This window comes from Ailuropoda melanoleuca, chromosome 17 (genome assembly GCF_002007445.2).
Source record: "Ailuropoda melanoleuca isolate Jingjing chromosome 17, ASM200744v2, whole genome shotgun sequence".
In the NCBI taxonomy this organism is placed as follows: domain Eukaryota; kingdom Metazoa; phylum Chordata; class Mammalia; order Carnivora; family Ursidae; genus Ailuropoda; species Ailuropoda melanoleuca.
The window spans coordinates 7,532,133-7,556,559 of NC_048234.1; the positions used below are offsets into that span (position 1 = coordinate 7,532,133).

General features: G+C 55.4%; 1 protein-coding gene across 1 annotated transcript; it reads right to left on the minus strand.

Moving 5' to 3' along the window:
* Positions 1 to 24: 24 nt before the first annotated feature.
* Positions 25 to 21,551, minus strand: ELAC2 (elaC ribonuclease Z 2). The gene is made up of 24 exons (XM_002930089.4): positions 21,251 to 21,551; positions 20,645 to 20,695; positions 20,434 to 20,504; positions 19,587 to 19,651; positions 17,538 to 17,595; positions 16,766 to 16,834; positions 16,108 to 16,215; positions 15,084 to 15,142; positions 12,768 to 12,826; positions 12,592 to 12,664; positions 11,943 to 12,055; positions 10,146 to 10,241; positions 9,110 to 9,248; positions 8,914 to 8,999; positions 7,141 to 7,259; positions 6,015 to 6,111; positions 4,352 to 4,490; positions 3,968 to 4,006; positions 3,742 to 3,851; positions 3,184 to 3,283; positions 2,992 to 3,112; positions 2,774 to 2,852; positions 2,153 to 2,297; positions 25 to 1,540 (listed from the first exon to the last, which is right to left on the minus strand). The coding sequence occupies exons 1-24, from the start codon at positions 21,481 to 21,483 to the stop codon at positions 1,304 to 1,306; spliced, it is 2,466 nt and encodes an 821-aa protein (XP_002930135.2). The 5' UTR covers positions 21,484 to 21,551; the 3' UTR covers positions 25 to 1,303.
* Between the last annotated feature and the right edge of the window lie 2,876 nt (positions 21,552 to 24,427).

Below are 24,427 nucleotides of genomic sequence, written 5' to 3' on the forward strand. Positions count from 1 at the left end.
AGAGACAAATTCCGGTCATGCATGCCAAGTCACGCTTTCCAATTTTATCCTTTTAAAATAGATACAACATACCTATACCATGATATAATATTTGTATATATGAAATCTATATTTGTTTAATTTGAGCCATTCAAACTAAACCAATGTATAGGTGTACAATGAGAAATTTAAAGGCTTAGTTATTTTTCCCGACACTGTAAAAATAAATAACCCGCCCCGATGGGGGGGGGATTTGCCAACTTTTGATGTTAACAGCTTTGCTCACTTCCTGGCAAGGACGGGTCTGTATCCAGTTTGTAATGAAGCCCAGGGGTCGAAAGTTACCTTTAAATACATGTACAAATAGTTGTTGAAAGTAATGTTATTAAAATAGATTTATTATCCCTGAGCGTGGCCTATCTTCTTGTGTTGATAATAAGCTGCGTGGGGACACGCCACCATGCAGGGGCACCCGAGGAGGACGCCAGAGGTCGGGCTGGGCAAGGCTAAATGCTCGGTCCGTCTCTTCCAAATCACCTGAGCTTTTAAAGCTCTGTGTTCTCACAAATAAATACCAGATTAAGCACTAACCTCAGTGTTGTTAAATCCCAAAAGGAGGGCAAGAGAGCCAGCTTGACGCGCGATCTCTCAGCTCTCTGAGGGCAGGGAGGGAGTCTCCATCTCGTTCTCACCGTGGGGCGAAGCACAGCACAGCTGTGGTCTCTCATCTTCCCCTGGAAGACTTGCATTTTCCTGAGCCGCCGTCCGGGCCCAGCTGGCATGGCTTGATGTGGGCAGAAGCTAGGCTAGAGCGGGGTGGCGGCTCCCTGGGTCCTCGCCGCGGTCCGAGCTGGCTCGCAGATCCCACTGGGTACCGGGCAGCACAGCTTGGCAGGGAGACGGAGGCGGCATCGGGACGAAGCAAAGCACTCAGGTTCCCAGTGGCCTCTATTGTGTCCTGTCTTTGGAAAGACTATTCCTGGAGTCCTGTCCACGACCCAGCGTTGCGGGCCCTAGCTGGCCTCGGGTGTGCGGAGGGAGTAACTTGGCCGGAGCAGGCGTGGGCACTCCATTTTTCCATGTGACTTCTTTAAAAATGGGTTTGTACCGATTTCCAGTTGTCCCTGTTCTTCCATCCAGCAGGCTCACGGCCCGAGGCGTGCGAGGCACAGTCCCTGTGCAGGGGCCCCGGGCGAGGCCTGCATGCACAACCCACGACGACCCAGTGCCTCCTGGCCGAGCAGAGCCCTCCGGCTCCCACCAGGCCAGGGGGGACCCGCGCCGTGCCGTGCGGGGGACGCCAGCCTTCCGAGTCCAGGGTCCCTCACTGGGCCCTGACCTTCTTGCTCTGTGGGCTCGGAGGCGGCTCCGTGAGGGCCCGTTTCTGCAGCGGCGCCCCGTCCTCGGGGCCGTCCCCCTGCTCCCTGGACATCAAGGCCGCCCGCGCCAGCCGCACCTCCCGCTTCTCCCTGCGCCCCTCCATCTCCTCGATGTCGCCGGCGAACAGGGCTTTCAGCGGGGCCATCAGCTTGGGCACCGTCAGGAGGTCCCCGAAGCAGACCTGGAAGGCAAGCCCTGAGTCAGGACGGGCATCCAGGGCCAGGCAGGAGCTGCATGGAGGGAGCCCTCTGCTCCCGGGGCAGGCGCCGGCTCCCTCCTCGCCCCCCTTCGCGTCAGCTGACCGTACTGGAAAACAGGGATGAGGCCAGGGAGAGAGGGAGGAAGCCCTCTCCAGAAAGGGGCACCGACACCCCACTCCTGGCTTAGGGGGCAAAACTGAATGGGCCTCCGGAAAAGAGAGGCAGTCCAGACTCTGAGAATCAGGCTCCTCAGAGGCAAACCCGGGGCCCCGCCCCCATTCAGGGAGGCCAGAGGGGTGAGGCTGGCTTCCCCACCAGAAGACGGGAGCACACCCGTCTCCCCAAGCAGGTGCTGATACACAAGTCACCTGGCTGGGGGAACGGCCGGGCCTGAGTCCCCCAGTCACTTCCAGCACCCCAAGACTCAAGTCTGTCCCGAAGGCCCTGGAGCAGGTGGGCCCCACCATCCCAGCTGGTGCCGGCCACGCTAGGGGGACGGACAGACCCCTCCTGCCCTCGGCCGAGCACCCCGCCGTAGGGAGCGCGGTCTCCGCCCCACCCTCCCCCCCCACCCCGGCCCGCATGGCACTGACCTTCATGTGGTCAAAGGCAATCCCCACTTTCTCATTGAAGTCGGGGCTGAAGAGAGGCACCTTGGCGTAGCGCTGGCTGAAGTGGTTCAGCATGGTGAAGCCTGCGTTCATCTGCACGCCCACGCCAATCGCCTGGGAGGTCGTGCTGCCCACACACGGGCCACGTGAGGCTGGTGCCCCAGCACACGAAGAGCCTGGCCCCCACTTTCCCTCACGCGCCCAGATGGGGCCCATCCGAGCACTGGCGGTCACGCCGCCCGTCCGCGAGGGCAGCAGAGAACAGGCAGGGGGCTCCTCCCTCGGGGGGAACACTCTTGTGCCAGCAAAGCCCAAGATCGGCCCCGGGGCCTCCGTCCCCCTGGCAGGTCCCTGGCATGGCTGACAGCCGATGCCGGGGCATCTGCAATACCCCCGGAAAGCCGCCCGGCTAGCACCATGCCCAGATGGCGCTGCGGAGCTGACGCAGAAACCCTGCGGCCTCGGCGGGAAGCAGGCCGGCCTGGTGTCACCGTCACCAGAGAACACAGTGCGTCCCTGTGGGGCTGTCATGGGGCTGCTCCGAGTGTCACCCGGGGGAGCGGGGGGGGGAGCGGGTGACTGTAGCTCGGGGCTCTCCCCTACCTGTGTGTCTTTTCCACGGCCTCCTCCTCCAGGCCATCTTCCAGTGTGGCCTCATGGATCAGGAGGGTGGCGTCCTTCCCTAGAGTAATGAGCACGGACCGTGGAGCAGAGTCCCCCACCCGACCAGTGCTGGGCCCGGGGTCCTCCCTCTAGCTCCCCCAGCCCGGTGCCTCGTGTGCACACGGACGACCTAGTGGTGGTCCGCTGCCTCTACTCACCCATCTGGACCAGAGCCTTGCAGGGCATGGTGTCCCCAGAATAGACCACTTTCCAGCCAGACGTGTGGACCAGCGCGCAGCCGAAAGCATGCTTGCAGTGCCGGACCAGACAGGTCTGAAACTGCAGGGGCAGGCGAGTGGCTGTGCAGCCGTGCTCCCCATCGTCCTCCCCGCCTGTGGGCGCCCCCTTACCTCTTCCAGATCACATGCTGCCAGCAGCGAACCAATCAGCCTTTCGACCGCGGGGCTGGAGACCTCCGCTCCTTTCTGAAGGCACTTGGCGGGAATCAGGCTGCGAGGACACACAACGATTAAACAGCAAACGTGAAAAAACATTTTAACGTGATTCAAAGTTCAGGTATCTGGCCGGAGAACCCCAAACTCATCATAAAGAAACACAAATCCGTCACTAAGAGGAAAGAGGAATCAATTAAAAAGCCAAACCATGCCCCCCAGGCCGTGGCAAGCCCCCCGGGGGCGCTGCCTGTGGCAGGGGCTGGGGAAGGCCCGCCCTGCAGACCCAGGCAGACGGACAGACCCCCCTCCTGGGACGCTACTTGGGCACTCGGGCCGAGTGGTTTCGTGAAAAATCTGCAAACCAGGGCAGAACCGCAAAGAGGGCGGAGAAGAGATGGGTACGACCACAGGCAGCAGCCACTGGTTTCCGCCCTGGAGTCACAACGCTCCTTCCCGCCCCCGTCCCCCAGGGCCTGGGCAAGACTGCGGGGCACCGTTGGGGTTGGGGCTCACCTCACGTGCTGCAGCAGCCGCTGGCACTGGTTGTGGTAGAGCTGGAGCCAGGCCTTGAGCTGGGTCGGGGCGACCACTAACAGCGGGGGACACGGCTTCCCCAGGGACGCCTGAGACAAGGACACCGGAGCCGCAGCGTCAGCGACAGGAACGGCTCCGAGGGGCAGGAGGGGGGGCTGCGGACGTGCAAGCCACCGAACTCAAACAGCTGGAGGGCCACACTCACCAGAGCCCGTTCTCTCTGCAGCAGAATATTCAGCAAGCCCTGGGGCGGGGGGGGGGGGGGGGGGGGGAGACGGGGACACATGTCAGCCACGGCCAAAGTTGGCTCTCTGCCCGGCATCCGGGTTCTGGAGTCCTCCCCCCGCCCCCATCAGCTGCCATCCCCCAACACTGCTGTGGGCAGTGTGACCGGGGCGGGGGCCGGGGACCCAGTTGGCATCCTGTCTCCGGCTGAGGTCCCCTCCGAGCAGACCAGCCAGGTGAAGGCCAAAGCCTCGGTGCTGTGGGACAGCGGGACGAACGGAGGGACACGGCGACTGCACCAGCAAGAGGGAAAGCCGGCCCATCTGGGAGGAACAGGAGGAAAGGGGCGGCAGGGGGGGCTTACTGTGTGGTGATCCGCATGCAGGTGGGACACGAACACGGCGGCGAGGGTGCCCAGGACCCTGTCTACCTCGTCTCCGTAGTGATGACACAGCTGCCCGAACGTGCCTTCGCCACAGTCCAGGAGCAGGGACCTGTCGGGGCTGTGGGCGAGAGCAACAGTCACACCGCCGGGAGAGGCTTCGAGGTCTGGAGGGTTTGCATTTCAGGGAGAAGCGGAAACAGCAGCTGTGTGCATCCCACGTCTTCCAGAACCTCTCATGCTCCGAGCAGCTCTCCGAACACGAAGGCCATTTCGGACGCCCGAGCTCATTACACGAAGGGACTGATTAGCCACGAAACTCTGGAAGCCCTGAACGTATGCGGAGTCCCCAGAGCCACACAGACGCCGGCACCCAGTTTGGGGAACGGGAGGGCAAAACCATGTAGCCCTAAGGACGCGCCTCCGATTATTTAAACTGGATGTGGCAACGCCCCTGTTGGTGACCCCGCGGCATGCTCCGTGCGTGCATGGGAGATCTGGGTGCCTGGCGCCCGCTGCCCCTGGCAAGGACTCTGGCCACCTCAGCCCTGCCGCCTCCCAGCTGGTGCGGGACGGGCTGCGGCTGCCCCTGCAGGGGATGACCCAGCAAGGCCCCACTGTGGCCAGTGAGCCGGGCTCAGGCTGCTTTGATCCCGATGGCCCGTCTCAGAGCCTAGGCTCCGTGGAGTGAGGGGAGTCTCCCGCAGGCCCTCGTCCTCCTCTGGGAGGAGCCGCCATACGGGGAGCGCTGTGGCTGGGCTCCAGGGACAAGCCTCCGAGTCCAGACAGTGACCTTCTGGGGACGGACTGCGTTGCGCAAGGCCAGCCAGGGAGCAGCGCCTTCGGACCGACTGTGGCAGGCTGGAGGGCCCCTCGGGGTTCCTGGAGAAGCCCCCTCCACTGCGCCCCTCAGTGCCCAGGGATAGGCCGGGCCTGCCGGGCCGCTTTACTGCATCTCCTCAGCAGTGAGTGTGTCCCAGCTGGCGTATGTCTGCTGGGGGTGGGGGGGGGAGGGGGTGCACTTCTGAGTGCCGGGTGCGACGAGCACGTTAGCCAGACGGTAGCCCTCCGCCGCCAGCATCCAAGGTGACAAAGCAAAATTTCAAAGCCAGCCTGCTACTGCACAGTCCGACTTCGTGCAGACGTGAACACTGCTCGTGCCTGGACTAACCTCTCTGCGGGCAAGAACACCAGGCAAACCCAAGAGAATCACCAAAACCCACCCAGCGTGGGGCCGAACTGGAGACCCAACACACACACCCAGCAGTGTCCCCCGCACCGGCGGTCACCAGTTAGGGCACGGCCCTGACCAGCTGTGGGAACTGGTAACCTCTTGGAAGGTTAGTTTAGCAATCAAGGAAACGGGCAGTCATGACTTCGTAGAATTAAGGTGAAAATTCAGGGAGATCATCTCTTAGCGAGGTGCATGGCCGACAGCAGAGCCGGCTGTTTTTATCAACAGACAGAACAGGTGAGAACCTATTAAAGGCGTTAACACCCACGACTCCTCTTCCGGACGCTCGGGCCAAAGTGACAAGCTTACGCACGATCATACGGCTACATCTTTAAGTTAGCCTGGGCGGGCATGGGGGGCGGGACGCGTGTGCCCCCCACGGATGGACATCTCCTGGGAGAGCGGCGGTACCTTATGTTGACAAGCGTGGCACTGACGTTTCGAATCTTCATCGGGATGGCAGAGCCCGTTCCGAGGAAGACGATTTCTGGATACTGTTTGGCTTTCTCTGTGGAAAAACACATGTGAAAGGGCCCATTTCTTTGGGTCAGAAGCGAGCCAGCATTCAGCCATGAGAGGAGTAAGTCCCGCCCCCCAGGAGGGGCTGGGGCCCCCACCTGGCAGGGTCCTTCTGTAAGGACCTCCTTGTCTGGGGGCGGGGGTGACTGGGGCTGTTTGTGGGTACGTGGTGATCTAGAAGGCAGCCTTTCCCTCCAGACACCTGCTCTACGCCCTCCACATCACAAAGGGCACGTCCTCGGGCTACGAATCATTTACCTCAAGGGGCTCAAGGGGCTGGCGTCCACCTGGCATCCAGCCCTCACCACCAGACCTGTTCTTCCTGCGGGGACCATAACCGCCCTGCTGGGGGGGATCCCCGGCTTTACAGGGGTGCAAACAGATGCAGAGGGGAAGGGGCAGAGCCAGGACCAGAGTCCAGGGAGCTCTCCTGTGTCCCTTCCATGAGAGGGAAGGCTCTACACCAGCCCAGGCGGACTTCCCCGGAGAACCTGCCGTCGGGGGAAAGACCATCTGGCTGCATTAACACCTGCCGCTTTCTAGTCCGGCGAGCTCGGCTTCTGGCATTTGCTGAAAAGCATGCTAGAAAAACCAGCTACTGGAGCAGAGGTCCCCAAGCTCCCCCTAATGACTTTTCCTGATGGGGCGACGAGAGCCCAGCAAGGTGCGTGACGTGGCCAGATCTGCCGTGGCTCCCTAGTAGCCAAGCCAGGACCAGATCCCAAGTCAGTGGAGGCCCAGCACAAAGTTCTTTCCGGATCTGGCAGGAGCTCCCAGGGCCGTGGCACATGGTGCCTGCCTGCTACCTAAGGGCCGGTCGCCATCGCCCAACGTTCGGATGGAAATGGTCTTGGTGGGAAGGGCAGGCATGGGCGTCTTTAGAGAATAAAGCAGCACTGGGTTATGGAACTAGACCTGGTTAGTTGGTGCCAGGCGGTCATTCTCCTTGGAGCTTTGAAAACACCCACAGGAGGGCAGCAGCCAGCAGAGGAAGGCGGCTCTGTGGTCGTCCACTCACCTGCTGAGGCTGGGACATCCTTTACGGCCTCCCGGTATTCCTGCACGCTTTTCTGGAAATTGGGGAGCGCCAAGGCCTCGGCTATGAATTCATCAGGATTGCAGACAATAACGGCATCCCTGCAGGGAGGACAGCATCTCAGTGACCAAAGCAGGCACGTGGCCTCAAGCAGACACCAGTCTGGATATCCAGAACCAACTTATGGGTATAATCTGCAGAAAGTTGTCCAAATCAAAACGGAAGACCCGGGGCAGTCCCGTTCTCCTGCCATGTGGAACCCTTCTCAGCGAAGCGGGGGTCTCGGAGCACATTCTAAATAGCTTCAGCCCCTCCGGACATCTCAGCTCAAAGTCTGACGTCCCTGGCAATACTGACGTCCGGCAGGGTCCTGACCTCCGCCCACCGGGTGCCACCAGCACTCCCACCCCCTGCCAGACTGTAACAACTACAGATGTCTCCAGACATGGCCTAATGTCCCCTGGAAGCCAGAGGAAGGGAGGGGAGCAGGGTCAAGCGGTCCTAGCTGATCAGCACAGCCCAAGAGCAGCGGCTCCCACAGGAATGTGGACACAGCTCATCCCCCGAGAACCTGATCTTGCACCTGGGGATGGAACCCGGGGCTGCGTTTCTAGCAAGGCCCCGATGCTACGACGTGGCTGCTCCCAGCCACACTGAGAGGCCAGCCTCGGACGGGCGGCTCTTCACTCTGACTGCGCTAGGCTCACCCCGGAGCTCACCAGGGGAGGTCAGGCCCGGCTCCCCGGATTCTAACGCAGGAGGCCTGGGATGTGCGCTCTGCCCAGGTGAAGGTGAATCTGGGTATCGCCAGGCTCATTCTTCAAGGTTTGCAAACCGCCCGCACAGCTGCTGACAGCAAACCCCGAAATCCCAAGCCTGCGTCTGTGGGCCCGTCATGCGACCGCGTGGGCTCTCAGAAAACCCAACACCAGACCCTGCTCGTCCAGCTACAACTAACACGGACACAACGCAGTGCATGGGAAGCTTCCACCTGTTCGAGATGCAGGTCGGACACATGAACCAAGCGGAGGGATTACTGGCCGCACTGTCCATGGGCAGAGTCTTTCTGGACGTTACCGAGTGCCTCAGAACAGGCCACACCGCGACCCAGTAATCCCACATCTCAGAATCGCCCAAGGGGACAGAGTTCCACTCAGACACTTACACACAAGAAAAGCACTGAACGCTTCATTAAAAGCACCTCGAAATGTCTAAAATGAGCAGACATCCCTCTGTGGGGTACCCATAAGTCTCATTCCTGAAGGCTACGTCAGGACTCAGGAAAAGACAGACCTGTCAGGCCACAGACCCACACACACCCTTACCAAAAGATGTATCCCCCACATGTTCCAATTTAAAAAAAACGTTAACAATCATTATCTCTTATCTCGAAGGATGGGATTACGGGTGACTAATCTTTCCCATCAAACACTCATGTTCTTTGTTGTAAAACAACAGACATGTATCACTGTTACCCTGAGGGAAAACACGTTCAGGAAAGAATCATCACTGGCCTCTTCTTCCTGCCTCAGCCCGACCACAGCAGCCTCTGGGGACCGATTTTGCTCGGGAACTAAGCCGCACCAGTGCATTTACTAGTGGTCGAGGCCCCGTCCGTGGCAGGGGCAGAGTTCAACACCCGGGACACACACCGCATGGCCCGCTCAGGCTGAACTACTGACCGCCTGGCCCTTCCCAAGAAGGGCTTGGCAACCCCCGATCTAGACCCTTCCATTAGCTCAGAGTCGCACAAACCTCTGCCACTCCCTCCGCGGACGGAGCTGATACTTGAGGAGACATTCGCCCCGCACTGTGGGCACACGGAAGGCGGCGTGTTCTTCCTGGAAGACACAAATCGCACTCGGTGGAAAGAACGAACAGGTGAGGGATCGCACTCGGTGGAAAGAACGAACAGGCGAGGGGCCAGGCCAGGGGCCGATGGGCACACTACCTGGCGGCGGGGGACGGCGAGCGGGGGGAAGATGGTGGAGTGGATGAGGCTGAGCTGCGTCTGGATCTTGTGGCTGCGGAGATTGTGGACCGACGAGCAGCTCTCGTTCAGGACCAGGTGCTGGGTGGTGGGCCCAAACCTATGGAAAGACGACGGTGCGCTCACAGCGTCCTTCAGGGGGACTCCCAACGAAGGGGTAGTGGCAACACCAGGAGCAAAGATGGTAGAGGGAAGGGTCCAGAGAGACCAACTGGCGGGTCCAGAAAGACCGGCCGACACAGTCCCACAGCAGTCTACTGCCTCCAAGTCCACTGCCCTCTCTAAACCGAAGCGCCTCGGGGGGTGCTGGAAGGAGCCCCAGAAGAACCCAGAAAGCTGCGAGGTCAGGAGCCTCCAGCCAGGGACTGCGAACGAAGTGGAGTACGGGCGGAAGAAAAGGAGGCATCGTAAGAGGACCGTTAGGACTCGGGCCCTCCAGGGAGGGCAGGCAAAGGAGGCCAAAGAGCAGAGCCTGCAAGGCTCACGAGGAAGGAGCAGAGTGGGCGCCCGGGAAGGGCAGGAGGGGAGGCTGGAACAGCACCACGCACCATGTGCTCTGAGTTCAGCTCAAACACTCCCTCCCCTGGGGGGCTGAGCTTGGCCAATGGGGCCCCAAAGAAAGGCAGGGTGACCTCTTCCCAGTTACTAAACGTTGGTAGACCTTGGCCTTGCAGGAAGAGGGGAGGAGATGGAATGAGATGCAGAGTCATCAACAGCCCCCACCCCGCGCCCCGTCGCTCCCTAAACTGAGGCTGTTACTCTACACTCGCGAGGGGACCATGGAGAGGCAGGTACTCCAGATGCGGAGTGTGGACTGCGGAAGCGGGACGTGCGCGCAGCGCGCCACCTAGCGGCGGCTCTGCGCCAGTGCTACAGCTGGCCGCTCCCCCTGCTCAGGGAAGGCAGGGAGCGCGCCCCCCGCCCCCCCCCCCCCCCCCCCCCNAGGGGAGGGAGAACTCCAGGCTCCAGGGGAAGGACAGATGGAAGTGCGTCCTACCTCTCCATCCACTGCTGGTACCTGGGGTCCTCGAGCACACACTCTGGGGCCATGTGAGCCACCAGCGCCACGGGGGCATCGGCATTTCCTTGGTACCTGGTGGAAGGGTGGAGCGGAGTTGAGCTTTGTTTGGTGATGCAAGCCCAGGACCCTCACAAACGGTGACCGGGCGGCCAGCGCAGGGCAGCGTGCGGCCTGCTCTCGGGGACTGCAGTGACCCACAGCCTCCACGCCCGGGCCAGGCTGTGCCGGGGCTGCTCCTAGAGGTGCCTGAGCCGGCAGGGCACCGACCTGGGATTCCTCTAGTCCGAGGCTCTGGGGCTGCCCACCACCCCGCCGCCCGCCCCAGGCCTCCCCAGAGCTCAGCTGCCTCCTGCCACCTCCAGCTCGGGGCACAGGGCTCTGACCTGCGGAGCAGGACCCAAGCTCTCCTGGCCTCCTCCATCTTTCACAGGACCTTCCCCCGTGAACTCAGGCACCCACAGTCCCACCTTAACGTCTGCCTTCCAGCAGACCCGAGCCATGGGCATGGAGAAATAAAACCATCTGTAATTCCACCATCTAGAGTTGTCACTTACTTACAACGTTGAGGTGTTTCCTTCCATTTCCCATTTAAAAAAAAATATATATATATATATGTGCAGTACTTTCTACCGATCCCTCCCTGCTGCCCCGCGTGCAGACCCAGGAGTTCACGGGTCGTGCAGTTACACCTGACAGCATCGCGTCAGTGCACACGCCCCTCAGCTCACAGCGACTCGACGTGGCTTTGCTGCCCATGACCTGATGACAGCACAAACCCTGAGCCACCACATACGTCACCCGGATTCACCCAGTGAGAATAAAGTCCATCTCGGGAAGAGCTTCCAACGCTAACTGAAAAGCCCTACCAATGCCCAAAACAGGTCTGCTGTGATAAGCAGAATAAAACATGAGGTGCAAAACATAAATAAGAATTAGGAACAGGAAAATTACAGATAGAATAAACCACTGAGAATGGGAGAGAAATGAAAACAATGACATGGTGGGGGGGGCAAAGCTTCCCAGGATTGAAGCTGCCATGCTGCCAATGAGTCCATGTTCTCGGGCGATGGGAGAGAATGGCACGGGGACCTGAGAAGAGCAGACCAAAGGTGTGCCCGGACTGAGGTTCTGTCCCTTAACAAGGACCCTCGACCAAGACGCTCCCACACACGTCAGACCCGCCTACACAGACCCAATACAGGCAGGCGAAGAAAACTTACTTGGGTAAAAAAAAATAACCCAAATAACGATTGGGGTATTAATTAGAACTGAAGAAAGTTCTAGAATTTGTCCAGCCTTAGCACGCTAACTGGCCACTGGTTTTTTTTTTCTTGTTTTTTTTTTTTTAAAGATTTTATTTATTTATTTGACAGAGATAGAGACAGACAGCGAGAGAGGGAACACAAGCAGGGGGAGTGGGAGAGGAAGAAGCAGGCTCACAGCAGAGGAGCCTGATGTGGGGCTCGATCCCATAACGCCGGGATCACGCCCTGAGCCTAAGGCAGATGCTTAACCACTGTGCCACCCAGGCGCCCCTGGCCACTGGTTTTCTAGGCTGCAAGTGGTCTCTGGCTTTCAATCCTTTCTAATTTCACTTCCAAGGCTGCGCGCACAAAGCCCACCAGGCAGGAGGCTGGAACTCAAGCGTGGGCTTCTGCAGCCACGGCTCGATGCAGCCACGGCTCGGTGCCAGGAGCGGCCACGGGTCAGGCAGACACCCTGACACCCCGTCGATGCTGGCCGGGCTCCCCCCTCCCCCAGAGCCCTCATTACCTCTTGAAGGTGGCGTTCTCACAGATGGGTTGAATGAATCCTTTGTTGGGACATTCTACCACAACAAAAGCAAGACCAGGATCTGGAGGAGTACAGATCTCTTCAGGCGAAATCTGCAAAATCACTGGGGTCACGGTTCTCTCCCGGGACAGAGTCACAGCTCGGCAAACACACTGAATGGCCTTCAAGTCAACAGCCCACCTTACCTAATCCCCTGAACAAGCACGAAACCAACGTGAGGCTCACCACCCATGCCCCGTATGCCCCGCAGCCGGCTTGCGGAGGGCGTCTCAAAGCCACTGTGGCCGTTAAGCCAGGCGGGACATTCAGGGTGCCCTCTGGTCTGGGGCCAGGGGCCCCAAATCCATCCCCAGGGGTCTGTTGCTAGACAATGCTCGGAGCTCCAGGACAGGGGAAAGCATCCATCCCGTTAGGGGGAGGACCCGCAAATCCTAAGCAGACACTGCGGATACAGGCAAACGCAGCCGGCGTGGATAAGCGGGACAGGTCGGGATAAGAGACCCTGTTTTATTGCTTGGCCCAGTGAAGGAAATCCGAGCTGCTCCACTGCCCTCAAAGGTGAGGTCTGGACCCGTGTTCCAGGCGCCAGCCTTCACTGCCAGGACATCATGAAAACGGGCCATCTCACCTCTCTGCCCTCATAAGTGATGCTCTTCCCGTCCTTGACGGCAGCAATGATGGGAGCGATGGCAGCTGTCCCGCTGAAAGGAGGGGCCAGCCGTCTGTGAGCTGGGGTGTGGCAGGGACACGGGTGCCCCCCCCCCGCCCTAACAGCCCCGCGGTCGTCCCCCCGCCTACACTCACACTGGCAGGCCCAGCTCCTTGGCTTTGAGCACCAGGAAGTTTCCCTTCTTCATGTGAAGCTGTGACAAAGAGAACGTAATGCCACCTCAGGGAGGGAGGAGGAGGAAGCCTGGCTTTGATCAACCTCCGTCCAAGCGCGCCTTTCCGGTTTTACTCTCATGTCACCTTCCCCTCGGGTAGAGGCGAAGTACGCTATATTCCAACCCGTCTTCCGAAGAAGTCACCCATTCTGAAATACCTCAGGACTAGAAGCTGAAGGACTTAAAACACGGGGCGTTATTTCCCCACGTTAACTTGTTATGATTTAATAAAATGCGATGCATTTCCCAATCAAACAAAAAGGCTCCTTCACGTGTCCTTGAGGACAAGCACCTGTGTGCCCCCGTCTTGCACTCCGCGTGTAAGTGCTAACGGAACGTGACCGGCACTTGGTCTGACAGACCCGATCACGCAAATCCCTGCAGGACACAATACTGCAGTGACAGGGGCAGGGTCATAAAAAGCGTGAACGGTCTTTGACTGGTGGTTTTCACGAACCTGCGACACAGCACTGCTTTTGCCCTGGAGAAAAGTTGTAACAAACAATCCTCGACACGCTCTTACTATGTTAGAGGGCAGATGACGACCCTGCCACAAGACCTCATAATCGTCATTCTGCGCTTAAACGTGTATACATTTTTGGGGATCTACTTATTTCATATGAAATTTAAAAAAAAAATCAAAGTGCATAAAATGTTAATAAATCTTTGAGTACTGAATTACACTTGATTTTCATTTTCTTCCTTAGATCTTTAAAAGGAAATTACTCTTAGGGCAAAGTCTCTGATTTGGATCCTCAAGCCTTACTAGAATTCTAGAATTTCCTGGCTTGGCAAACGCTATCCTAGAGGAGGGATTATAGCTTTAGTGTGTGCATATAACGTGAAGATAATTAGCTCGGATGACACCTTTAGATGATGACATGAGAAAGGCCTGTTGTGACCACTGCCTCCACAGACCCAGATGGGTTTCAAGATGGAAACCGAGTGCTCTAACTTTTCCCAGGGACTCGCAGACCTAAGGCAGACAATACCCCTCCCTCTATGATGAGCTGAGCTTAACCCACAAGAAACTGTTCCCACCCGAGGGTGCGGGGTGTGCAGAACACAGAGGAGAAGCAGAACGCGGTCCCCTGAGGCCCCGAGCTGGCAGACAGCTGTCTGAAGCCAGTGCTCTCCTAGCAGAGGACCGTCTGCGTCTCAGGCCCTCACGTGCTGGGCCTCTTTTCTCTGAGCCCCTGGAGCTTGGACTCGCTCAGCTTTACTGCCTTCCAAACCCTGCACTGAGCAGCAGCACGTTGCCTAGAACAGGGACAAGGGCCCACAGGCTGACCCGTGAGAGCAGCTCTCAGAAGGGGCAGCAAACAACAAAGGAGGGACAGAAGGGCCAGGGCCGTTGCCTGCAGCCCGTAGCCTCGGGAACAGAGGTCCGGGAACAGCCAGGGTTTACAGAGGTGCATGGCCCAGCACACACAGCCCATTCCAGCACATCCCAGGCCTCTACCAAGGAAGGCGGGAGGGACCTCATACAATTACAGATGACCAGAGAAACCTACTTGAAAAATTATTTTGCTGCCTAAAAACTCAGAAATACACAAGGAACAAGCCTGTCAACAAACCGTCCTTCACTTTTATAAAAACTACTACTGAAATACAGTAACAGACGTGATACTGATAACATTCTCCTGATACTGACAACGTTCTAGCAGCTAATAAGGATTACTGCTGACCTTCCGGAAGAGCTTTCCCTGGTGGGTGTGATCATTTGGATAAGAACTACGAATATATTTTAAAAGTCAACGTTACTGCTCAAAAAATCATCACTGCCCACAAAAACACAACGTAGAGCCGTACGGCGGACGAAAGCATTTGCTGCAGAGCATCCGATTTTAACACAAAGCCCTATTAGAACTAGGCCATCCGTCACATTTTTAAAACACTCTATGGTAATAGAATTTTCACAGAACTGGACTGACGTCAGATCTGTGGACACCGGCCTCTGGGAATGCTAGCCAACGTTAACATGAGCCCAATGCTAGCGGCCGAACAGCTACAGTAGAAGGATACAGAGTAAAACAGAGCTGGAAGGGTCTGAATGAAGGCCCGATTCCCCTGAAGGCAAACTAGGCTGTCTTTATTGCTCCAGTGCAACATGGCCAATCGTGGGCCAACATAACCAGGGGACTCAGGAGCCGCTAGCTTTGAGTCACTGGACGAGAGCTAACCGAGGGTCCCGTCACATGCTTGCTGAAAGCCCACCACAGCGGTGCTTGCTTACCTTACAGACAAAAGCTACAACCAGGGAGGGGTCCCTGCCGCTCTTTTTCTGGCCAATACCTGAGGAAAAACAAATCTGATTGACAAGGCAAACGGGAGGGTTCATTGGCTTCACAGACCGACGATCATCTGAAGTCTAATTCGACTTCGTGCCAAATTAAATGGACGTGGCAGTTCTATACCACGGTCAAAGCAAACACTGGTATTCTTTCCCAGCAGACCTATTCTTTTTCCTACTCGCGCCCGAGGTCGGAGTGAACGGAAAACGCAAATCACCAGTCGGAAAAACTTAAGAACTGGCCAGTGAAACTTAAAAAAAAAAAAAAGATACATTTTACCCAGATGTGGAAGAGAGAGAAAAAATAAGTTTGTGATGTGCTTTACAAACAAGCATATGTGAAACACCACAAAAGCCAACGAGCCTGCAGAGAAAACGGGGCGTAGGTCCATCGCAGGGAGGACGGCTCCCGGGGTCAGCCCCTTCCTTCTCAGTCACCAGGCAGACACGATCCAGGCAGGAAGAGGAACAGATCAGCCCTGCCCAACACCGGACCACAGCCCCCTGAAGGGGTCCCAGTCCTCCAACACATCTCAGCTTGGGATTTGAACTCTGTTTCTCAGCAGGCTGTCCTGGCAGAAAAGGGGCCGATCCGCTCACTGACCCAACTGGCCAGCTCAGCAGTTTTCTGGATTCATGAAAAATTACTTTGTGTTGATGAACAAGGTGGAAGCCTCCCTATGAACCAGTCTGCCAGACCCTGCTCTCCTCCGGGGAAAGCGGACACAAAGTCTGGGGCCCAGCCAGGGCTGGGGGTTGGGGGTCAGCCACAGAGCTCCGTACTGCCGGCTTCACGGCAACCCGCCCCACTCTCCCCCAGGGCCAAGTCCCAAGCACGCCAAGGGGGATGGACCGGTTTGACACACAGGCTTCTTATGGTAACCGTGCCAACGTGGCACAGGAAGGGGCAGCAGATTAAGAAAACAATTCTCTGGCCAGGTACGCTGTTCTGTGTTAACAGGATTACCGTCCCGAAGGTGCTGCTCGTTTTCAGCCGATCCAGAATCCGAAGACCGCCCTGGACTGAGTCGTTCTGGACTCGGAGATGGCCAGTCTTCTCCACGCTTCTGTTCACCTGGTTGGCGGGGAAGACCATCAAACCCCACGCCACGGAGGGGCGCTCACGGCCAGAGCCTCGCTGTTCCCACGAGTCAGAAGCAGAGTGCCACTGAGGCAGCCTGCCTTCAACCACAACTAGTTACCTGTCCCCCTTCTGACCTGCTCACAACACTTCTCTCAGCACTAGTATTTATGGGAAAGTTTACCAGTGGAAACCTCTCCAGAATCCTCTCTCCAAAGGGGTACTTACATCTGTGGCAAATAAACCCCAAGCAATAAGTGTGCACATCCGAGAAACATCCACTTTCTGACACTATACTTGATTACATAACATCCCAAAGTAGAAGGACAATCATTACCTAGGAGTTAAACGTGTCTATAAGACTTAAGCTCCCCAAGGGCAGGAACCATGTGTTAATTCCTAAGCTGAATTTCCTAATCATGTTCAGAACATAAAACTGGGTACACAGAGCCGATATTCCAGCAGTTTCTACCTTTTCCCCACATTTTCCTCGCCTGGACCTGCAGCCCTCCCTCCTGCTAGGAGACGGGACTTGCGCACTCACTGTATATGGGGATCTGGAAGACAGTCATGGTCTCATCCTTGTATTCTGGTGCCGAGTGGGGCCGCACAGCTGTGTGAGAAAGATCAAGGACAGTGACTGCCGTGGATGGACACACTGGGGGAAAAGAAGCTTTCCAGATCACCGACCACAAGCAACTGGTGTACCTTGGAATGTTGCTGGGAATCTATACTAAAACCAGAATCTCTGAATAAATGACAATTTTTAGGAAAGAAGCACCCATATATTTTTGCCAGCCGTTAATGTTTACTATGCTAAATAAAAAAAACATATTATGATCACTGCCTGTTATAATTTAAAAAAGAAACCAATTCTCAAATTTAAGAGGCATAAGTTAACACACGGCATTATGAGGCCAGGGAATCTACCGTCTCAACTGGAAGAACCAGAATTCACTCTGAAATAAAATATTAGCATTCCTAATTGAAAAGGTGCCTTGACAAGCCGGGGAGGCACATGGCCTTCAGGACGGGGCCCTGCTGGCTTCCTGGGCTAGGCCTCCCCCCAGGAAGAGGCCGCGTGCCTCCCAGCACAGCCGGAGCAATGCGGCTGAGAACCATCTCTCACCTATGTTTGGGGACGGGATGTGGGGGCACAGAAATTGCAACAGGCACTGTTTTCGAAATCCACCTCAGTAATGAAGCATTTGGTTTTAAGGTTTAATGGGGTCCCAGGTTTTATGGATTCTAGTTTGGCAGAGTGGGGCATATATGGGAAAGAGATGGCCGATTACGTGTCAGACTCAGGAACATACCCAGGTCTATTCCTTTCAATGGACCAGAAAATATCTTGATAGCTTCTAGGTATTTTTCCTACAAAAGACAAAGAAAGAAGCAGTCATGGTTGTACAAACGCAGAACACAGAAACACAGCAGCACATGAGTTTTATCGAGACGCATCAACACAGGGGCGCCTGGGTGGCTCGGTAGGTTGAGTGTCCGACTCAATTTCGGCTCAGGTCGTGATCTCAGGGTCGTGAGATCCCACCCTGCGTTGGGCTCTGTGCCCAGCGGATAGTCTTCTTGAGGTTTCTCTCTCTCCCTCTGCCCCTCCCTCCCCCCACTCACCCACACGCTCTCTAAAATAAGTAAAATCTTTAAAAGTACTCATCAAGAGGAAAAAAAAATCAGTTTTTTATTGTACTTTCTTTTTTTTAAAAAAAGTTAGCAGATGGGGGCACCTGGGTGGCTCAGTCAGTTAAGCATCTCCTTTTGGCTCAGGTCATGATCCCAGGGTCCCGGGGTCAAGCCCCACGTTGGGCTCCCTGTTCAGCAGGGAGCCTCCGTCTCCCTCTGCCTCTGCCCTTCCCCCTGCTTGTGCTAATAAATATATAAAAATCTTAAAAAAAAAAAACAACAACACAAAACTCTTAAAAAGTTAATTCTGTCCCCCCACCAGCTTTGAGATGTAACTGACATGTAATATTAAGTCTAAGCTGCACGAGAGGACGATTTAAGTATATACTGCAGCAAAATGACTACCACCATGCAACAAACGTCCAACACCTCACGGCTATAAATACATCTTAAAAAAAAAAAAAGGCATCAACATGAACGTTAGTACTTCGAACCGCCTTTACACCAATATTAACGGAGTGTCCACTCCGTGGTAGGTGCCAAGGGTTCAGCAGTGAGCAGGGGACAAGGTCCCGGCCCTCGTGAAATGCAAAATCCAGTGGCAAAAGAACAGAAACAGATGAGCATGGACAAGCGGCTGGCAGGCGTTGGGCTAAGGATCTGCAAGAAACTGGAGACGCACAGGGGCCGGGGCGCCACCTGTCTGGAGAGTCAGGCGGGATCCTGGGTGCACATCCTTCCAGCGGAGCCCTGAAGGGTCAGAAGCAAAGCCCTGGGATGGGAGGGGGCTTCAGGGAAGAGCCGAGAGCGGCCCATGGAGCTCCTGCCGGGAGACCGGAGAGAGATGCCGAGGGCGGACAAGGGCCGAGGCCCAGAGGGCTCACAGGCCCGATAACGGTGTTTGTGGGGCACTGCAGAGAAGCCCCGAGGGTTCTGGGTGTGAGGCGCCTACACGTGTGCCCCAGAGAGGCCCCTCTGGCCACTGTGTAGGGGTGTGCAGCTGTCACAGTGGACGGGGGCAGGAGACAGCAGATAAGGAAGGCTTTAAGGAGGAGACAAATGGCTGGATCTGAGGCACTATTTTGGAGACAGAATTAACAGGACTTGGTGACTGGTTACCTTTCACGTTGTTTTTTTTTTTAAGATATTATTTATTTATTTGAGAGACAGAGAGAGAAGCAGACTCCCTGCTGAGCAGGGAGCCCAATGCAGGACTCGATCCCAGGACCCCAGGATCATAAGCTGAGCCAAAGGCAGACGCTTCACCGACTGAACCCCCCAGGCTCCCCACCTTTCATCTTACGAACTGGGAAAGGAACTGTCAGCCAACAGTGCTAACGATGTGCACACAGCTTCTCAACAATGTTCAGAAGCTGGTCTGAAGGTATGAAGAGGTCTGAAATGTAATAAAAATAAATGCTAACATTCCCTGTGGGCCTCGTGGTGCCCAACATGCAGTAAGTCCGTCTGGTGTCTTTTGTGTGTATTTCGCATAATCCTTAGCAACTTCACAGAATTCACAGCCATCTCACAGATGAAAAGACAGGCTCTACGAGGTAAAGGAACTTGTGCAAGGTCGTACAGTTACTCTGGCTTTGGACTCAGGTCTCTTTAACTTGAAAGGCTCCACCATCCCTTAATTCTGGAGGGCCAAAGACGAATGTGCAGAAACAGAAACACAAAAAAAGGAGGGGTCGGCTCTGAGAGCTGAGTCAGGAGGGACTCACCAGTTGTGGGGGTCCAGAAAGCACACACTTCGGGAGCCCGGTTTCCTTTAAGGTAAGAATCATGCCTGGAAGGAGAAAGAACATCCGCTTTCTCATCACCATACCCTATAGCTGCCACCAGGAAGCCCCCTCCTTACTTCACCAGCTCTGTCTCTGCTCGTCCTCATTCCTGCTCCTGCACAGTGATCACGGGCCCTGGGCAGAAGTGACTCCTGCTGGAGGTGCAGGGGACACCAGATATTCCTCAGATGCCTCCAGAATGGGCAGGGCTGAGACTGGGACCCGGGATGCAAAATCTCACCGAATGAAAGGACTCCCTTATGTTCTGTGGCCTAGGCACCTCACTGCCTTGCCCTGCAGGGGCTCAGCTCTGAGAACGGGATGGGCTCAGCCCTGCACGCCTTCCTATCCACGTCACAAAGCTTGTGCACTTTGACAGCGACACAATCTTGACCTTCCTGGTTGGTGGGCATGGAAAATGGGGTAATCTGGAGAGTAGGTATCTGTGTGTGGCTGCCGAGAGTCTCAGTGGTAAGTGTGTGTCCTGTAACCATCACCCACTATACCCTCCAGTAGTTATGGGCACGTATCTCCAGTCCAGCAACTCAATAAACAGAGTGGATGACAATGCTTGGAAGCAGCATTCCTGTTCAAATCTGTCCTTTTGAGTCCCAGCTTTCCAAGCTGTGGCTGACAGGGCAAGCATAGAAAGAATTCCAGCTCCCCTGGCCTTGGAAGATCAGAGGAGAAAAAAAAAAAAAAAAAAAAAAAAAAAAAAAAAGAACAAGGCAGGCTAAGATCCCAGAGACTTCGCTCCAGCCTCTGACCTCAGAAAGAATATACTTACCACACAACCCCCCCACATTACACCAGTGCATTCGGGTCAGGAATATGTTATCCAAACGAGCCACCTTCAACCTAAAAATGACAAAACATTTGAGCAGGACAGAACAGGATGCCTGGGGACTCTCTTTTCGGCTTAAAGGACACTCCCGTCTCTCACCGGGGCTTTGAAGCCCCATGAGCATCTCCGCCCCAAAAGAAAATGGTTGACTCACTTGTGCTCCTGCATGAGCCTCTGGACGCCTTCTCCACAGTTGAAGAGGTACCTACGGGACAAACATCAGGCGAGATACTCAGAAGATGTGACTCTGTAAAACTCGTGCCGCGGTTTTAGATGCTTTATTGTACACTACAGAGAACAAAAAAATACCCAGAAAACCGACATTGCGTTGCTACCAGGCTGCATTTCTGGCATGAGGCTGCTGCTTGCGAACCCTCCCCGGGAGAGGCCAGAAGGGGCTGGGGGACTGGTAACAGGCTGGTGCTGGGGCAAGGTGGGTCCTTTCCCCCTTCACCTCCTCACCTGGCCTGATCCCCAGAGGCCAACCACGAGGTCCCGGTCTGGGGGCGCCCGGGAGGGAGTGCGGCTCAAAGTGTGCCAAGCGGGGCCTCGGGATCCCCAGGCTGGAAAGAGGACGCTCACCCCCAAGTCTGGGGCTCTTCTGGGGCTCCCGGGAACTCCACCGGCGTGGAATGTAAGGCATCAGGGATCTCCCACCCACCCCCGACCAGCCAGGGTCGGCTGCAGCAGCGGAATCCCACACGGGTGACACGTGGGGGACCCCGGCGCGCAGCACGCGGGGCGGGCGCGGCACACTGACCGGTTGTACTCCGAGAACACGTAGAGCGCTGCGCCCACGTCTCGGCCGCCGGCAGCCACCACCTGCAGGTACACGGTGTTCGGGCCCCGGGGCTCCCACGAGGCGCCGCGCTTCTCCCGCGTGCGCAGGTGCCGCAGCGGGTCCTTGGGCGGCCGCTGGCGGCGGGCGGGTCCCTGCGACATGGCGCGCCCGGCCGCGGAGCGCAACAGCAACGCTGAGCGAAGAGCCCACATGTACAGCCACCTACCGAACGCAGCCGGTCACCCGGCTCCTAGTGCCCCCACACGCCGCCCCTCCGCCCCGCGTGGCGGGCCCAGCCAATCAGCGCGCCGTGAGCTGAGCTGCCCGCCTACGCGAGGCCGCGCGTCCAATAGAGAGGAGCCTTGCCCCTCGCGGCTTGTCAACGGGCGACAGCCATAGAGTTGGGGCACGCTAGAGCGCCCCGGACGGCCCCGCCCCTTGCCTCCTCCGGCTTTCCCTGGCGACGATTCTTTTCGGAAGCTCCCCCTCGCTTGGGGAGGGACTTCCGGGAGCGCAGAGCCGGAAAGAGCGGTCCGGGCAGGGAAGCTGATTTTGGGGATTTCCAGGCGCGTGGAGGGCGGTCGATCCCGGTCTCCACCGATTGTGATCTGTCCCGCTGGGCGAGTCAGCCCTTGGACCTTTGGTTTGTTCTTACTTGTGGTGGCGGTTAGGATGACGTGTGAGGAGGTGGGTTATAGAGTTGGCATGGGAACGTTCACTAATTCTATTTCAGGTGTGATGAGCGTGAATGCAGGCTTCAAATGATGGTTTTTTTCGATCTTTGGGAAAGAAAGACAAAAACAGGCTTAAGAGAACAGGCTCTGGAGCGAGAGCGCCTTGGTTCGTTTATTAATTGGGTGATCTTGACCTGTGAGCCTCAGTTTCCTTATCTGTCAAGTGGGGCGGTAGTAACAGTAACTATGCTCTAAGGTCTTTGTAATTAAAGCACCCGATAACATCTTGAAAGTGCTTTCAGTGGCAGTGGTACGAATGAGGCACCTAGCAAATGCGTAGCAAAAATAAAAGGGAAGTAAAAGGCTTCGAGCCACGTAAAATATATTGAAACGACCCGACTGTGGCTAAGAGATGGCTGACGGGGGACGTCGTTGGGTTAATGTCCCAGGACAAGCCCTTTGAAGAGCAGGAAAGGACTTACTGCCCCCTCCAGAGCTGATGAGGATTTCTCCCTGAGCGAGATCTCAGTTAAAGAGATACAAGGAGCACCCTGAAACAGGGAGGTTGATTTACCCGGAAGCTCCACCCAAACGTAAAATTGGCTCGTGGAAGGTTAGTGCACAACTATGTAAAAATAGGTTCTGTACTTGGAGTAACCTTGCTGGTGAGGATCAGGAAATTAGCGCCTAGGCTGCTGTCACCTGTGGAGGGCTTCAGAGAAAGCACGATGGCACTACCATCTCCACAAGTATTCAAAATAAAAACAGGGGCACCTGGGTGGCTCAGTTGGTTAAGCGTCTGCCTTCAGCTCAAATCATGATCCCGGGGTCCCTGGGATCAAGCCCCACATCAGGCTCCTTGCTGAGCAGGGAGCCTGCTTCTCCCTCTGCATCTGCTGTGCGCTGCCACCGCCCCCCCCCCGCGGTGCTCATTCTCCCAAATAAATAAAATCTTTAAAAATAACAGTACTTGATCCACAAAATGAAAAAGGCAACCTACGGAATAAGATTTCCAAATCATGTGTCCGATAAAGGGTTAATATACAAACTCCATAAGGAACTACAACTCAATAGCAAAAAAAAAAAAAAAAAAAAAAAAAAAAAAACAACTTCCAATTTAAAGATGGGCAAAGGGATACACGTTTTTCTTCTGAGGAAAACATACAAATGGCCAAGAAGTTCGTGCAAAGGTGACGAACATCACTAATCAGGAAAATGCAGATGGAGACCACAAGATACCACCTCACACCTGTTAGGATGGTTTCATCAAAAAGAAAAAAAACAAGTGCTGGCGAGGATATGGAGAAAAGGGAGTCTTGTGCGTGGTTGGTGGGAATCTAACCTGGTGCAGCCTCTTGGGAAAATGATACAGAGGTTCCTTTTTAAAAAATTTAAAATAGAACCATAGGATCCAGCAATCCCCACTTCTGGGCCTATATCCAAAGGACATGTGTTCACGGTCTTGAAGAGATCTAGGCACCCCATGTTCACTGCAGCATTGTTCACAGTAACCAGGACATGGAAACAACCTGGGTGTCCATTGTTGCGTGAATGGATAAACAAAATGTGAGATATGTATATCTCTGTATAAATATATACTTATAATTGTATAATATACAGGTTTGTATATATTTATGCAATTAGTATATTTATCAATTATTGTATATATACAGTGCAATATTATTCACTCAGCAAACAAGGATTTGCAACATCATGGATGGAACTTGAGGGCATTATGCTAAGTGCAGTAAGTCAGAAAAAGACGTACTGTATAATCTCAGTTATAGATGGAATTGAAAACGAATTGAACTCCTAGAAACAGTAGGTTGGTGGTTACCCAGGGGTGGGGGGTAAAGGTTGTCCAAGGGTACAAACTCCGTTATAAGTTATGGGGCTCATGTGCAGCATAGCGACTGTAATAAACAATACTATATATTTGAAAGTTCCTAAGAGTAGATCTTAAAAGTTCTGACCACCACACACACAAGCAGCTGTAAGGTGATGCATGTTAGTTACATAGTGGTAATTGTTTGCAGTATAGACTTAAATCGTCGTGTGCAGCTTTAATTTACACAATATTATATGTCGATTACATCTCAACAAAGCTGGTGGGGTGGGGGACAAAATAAACTTTTTTGAAATGTTAGAAAATGCAATAAAATACTGATTCTCCCTTATATATATATTTTTAAAGATTTATCTTAGAGCGAGAGCATGCGGGGGGGTGGGCAGGGGGTCGGGAGAATCCCCAGCAGACTCCCCGCTGAGCACGGAGCCCAACACGGGGCTCGAGCTCCCGACCCTGAGATCATGACCTAGGCAGAAATCAAGGGTGGACGACGCTTAACCGACCACGCCACCCAGGTGCCCCTTGATGAATACTTTGATCCTTTAAAAAATATATATTTAATTCCACACACAAAAATAAAGTGTGGTTCTATTTTACTGGTTCCCTAGGCTCCTGTCAGGTAATCCCGAACTC

Bases quoted from the DNA above. Each gene is read 5' to 3' on its own strand.
- ELAC2 (XM_002930089.4), bottom strand. From the start codon at position 21,483: ATGTGGGCTCTTCGCTCAGCGTTGCTGTTGCGCTCCGCGGCCGGGCGC. The intron at 12,827-15,083 runs GTAAGCAAGCAC...TCTTTGTCACAG, and splicing joins TTGTAGCTTTTGTCTGTAAG to CTTCACATGAAGAAGGGAAA. The intron at 10,242-11,942 runs GTAATGAGGGCT...CCCTTCCACCAG, and splicing joins GAGAACGCCACCTTCAAGAG to GTACCAAGGAAATGCCGATG.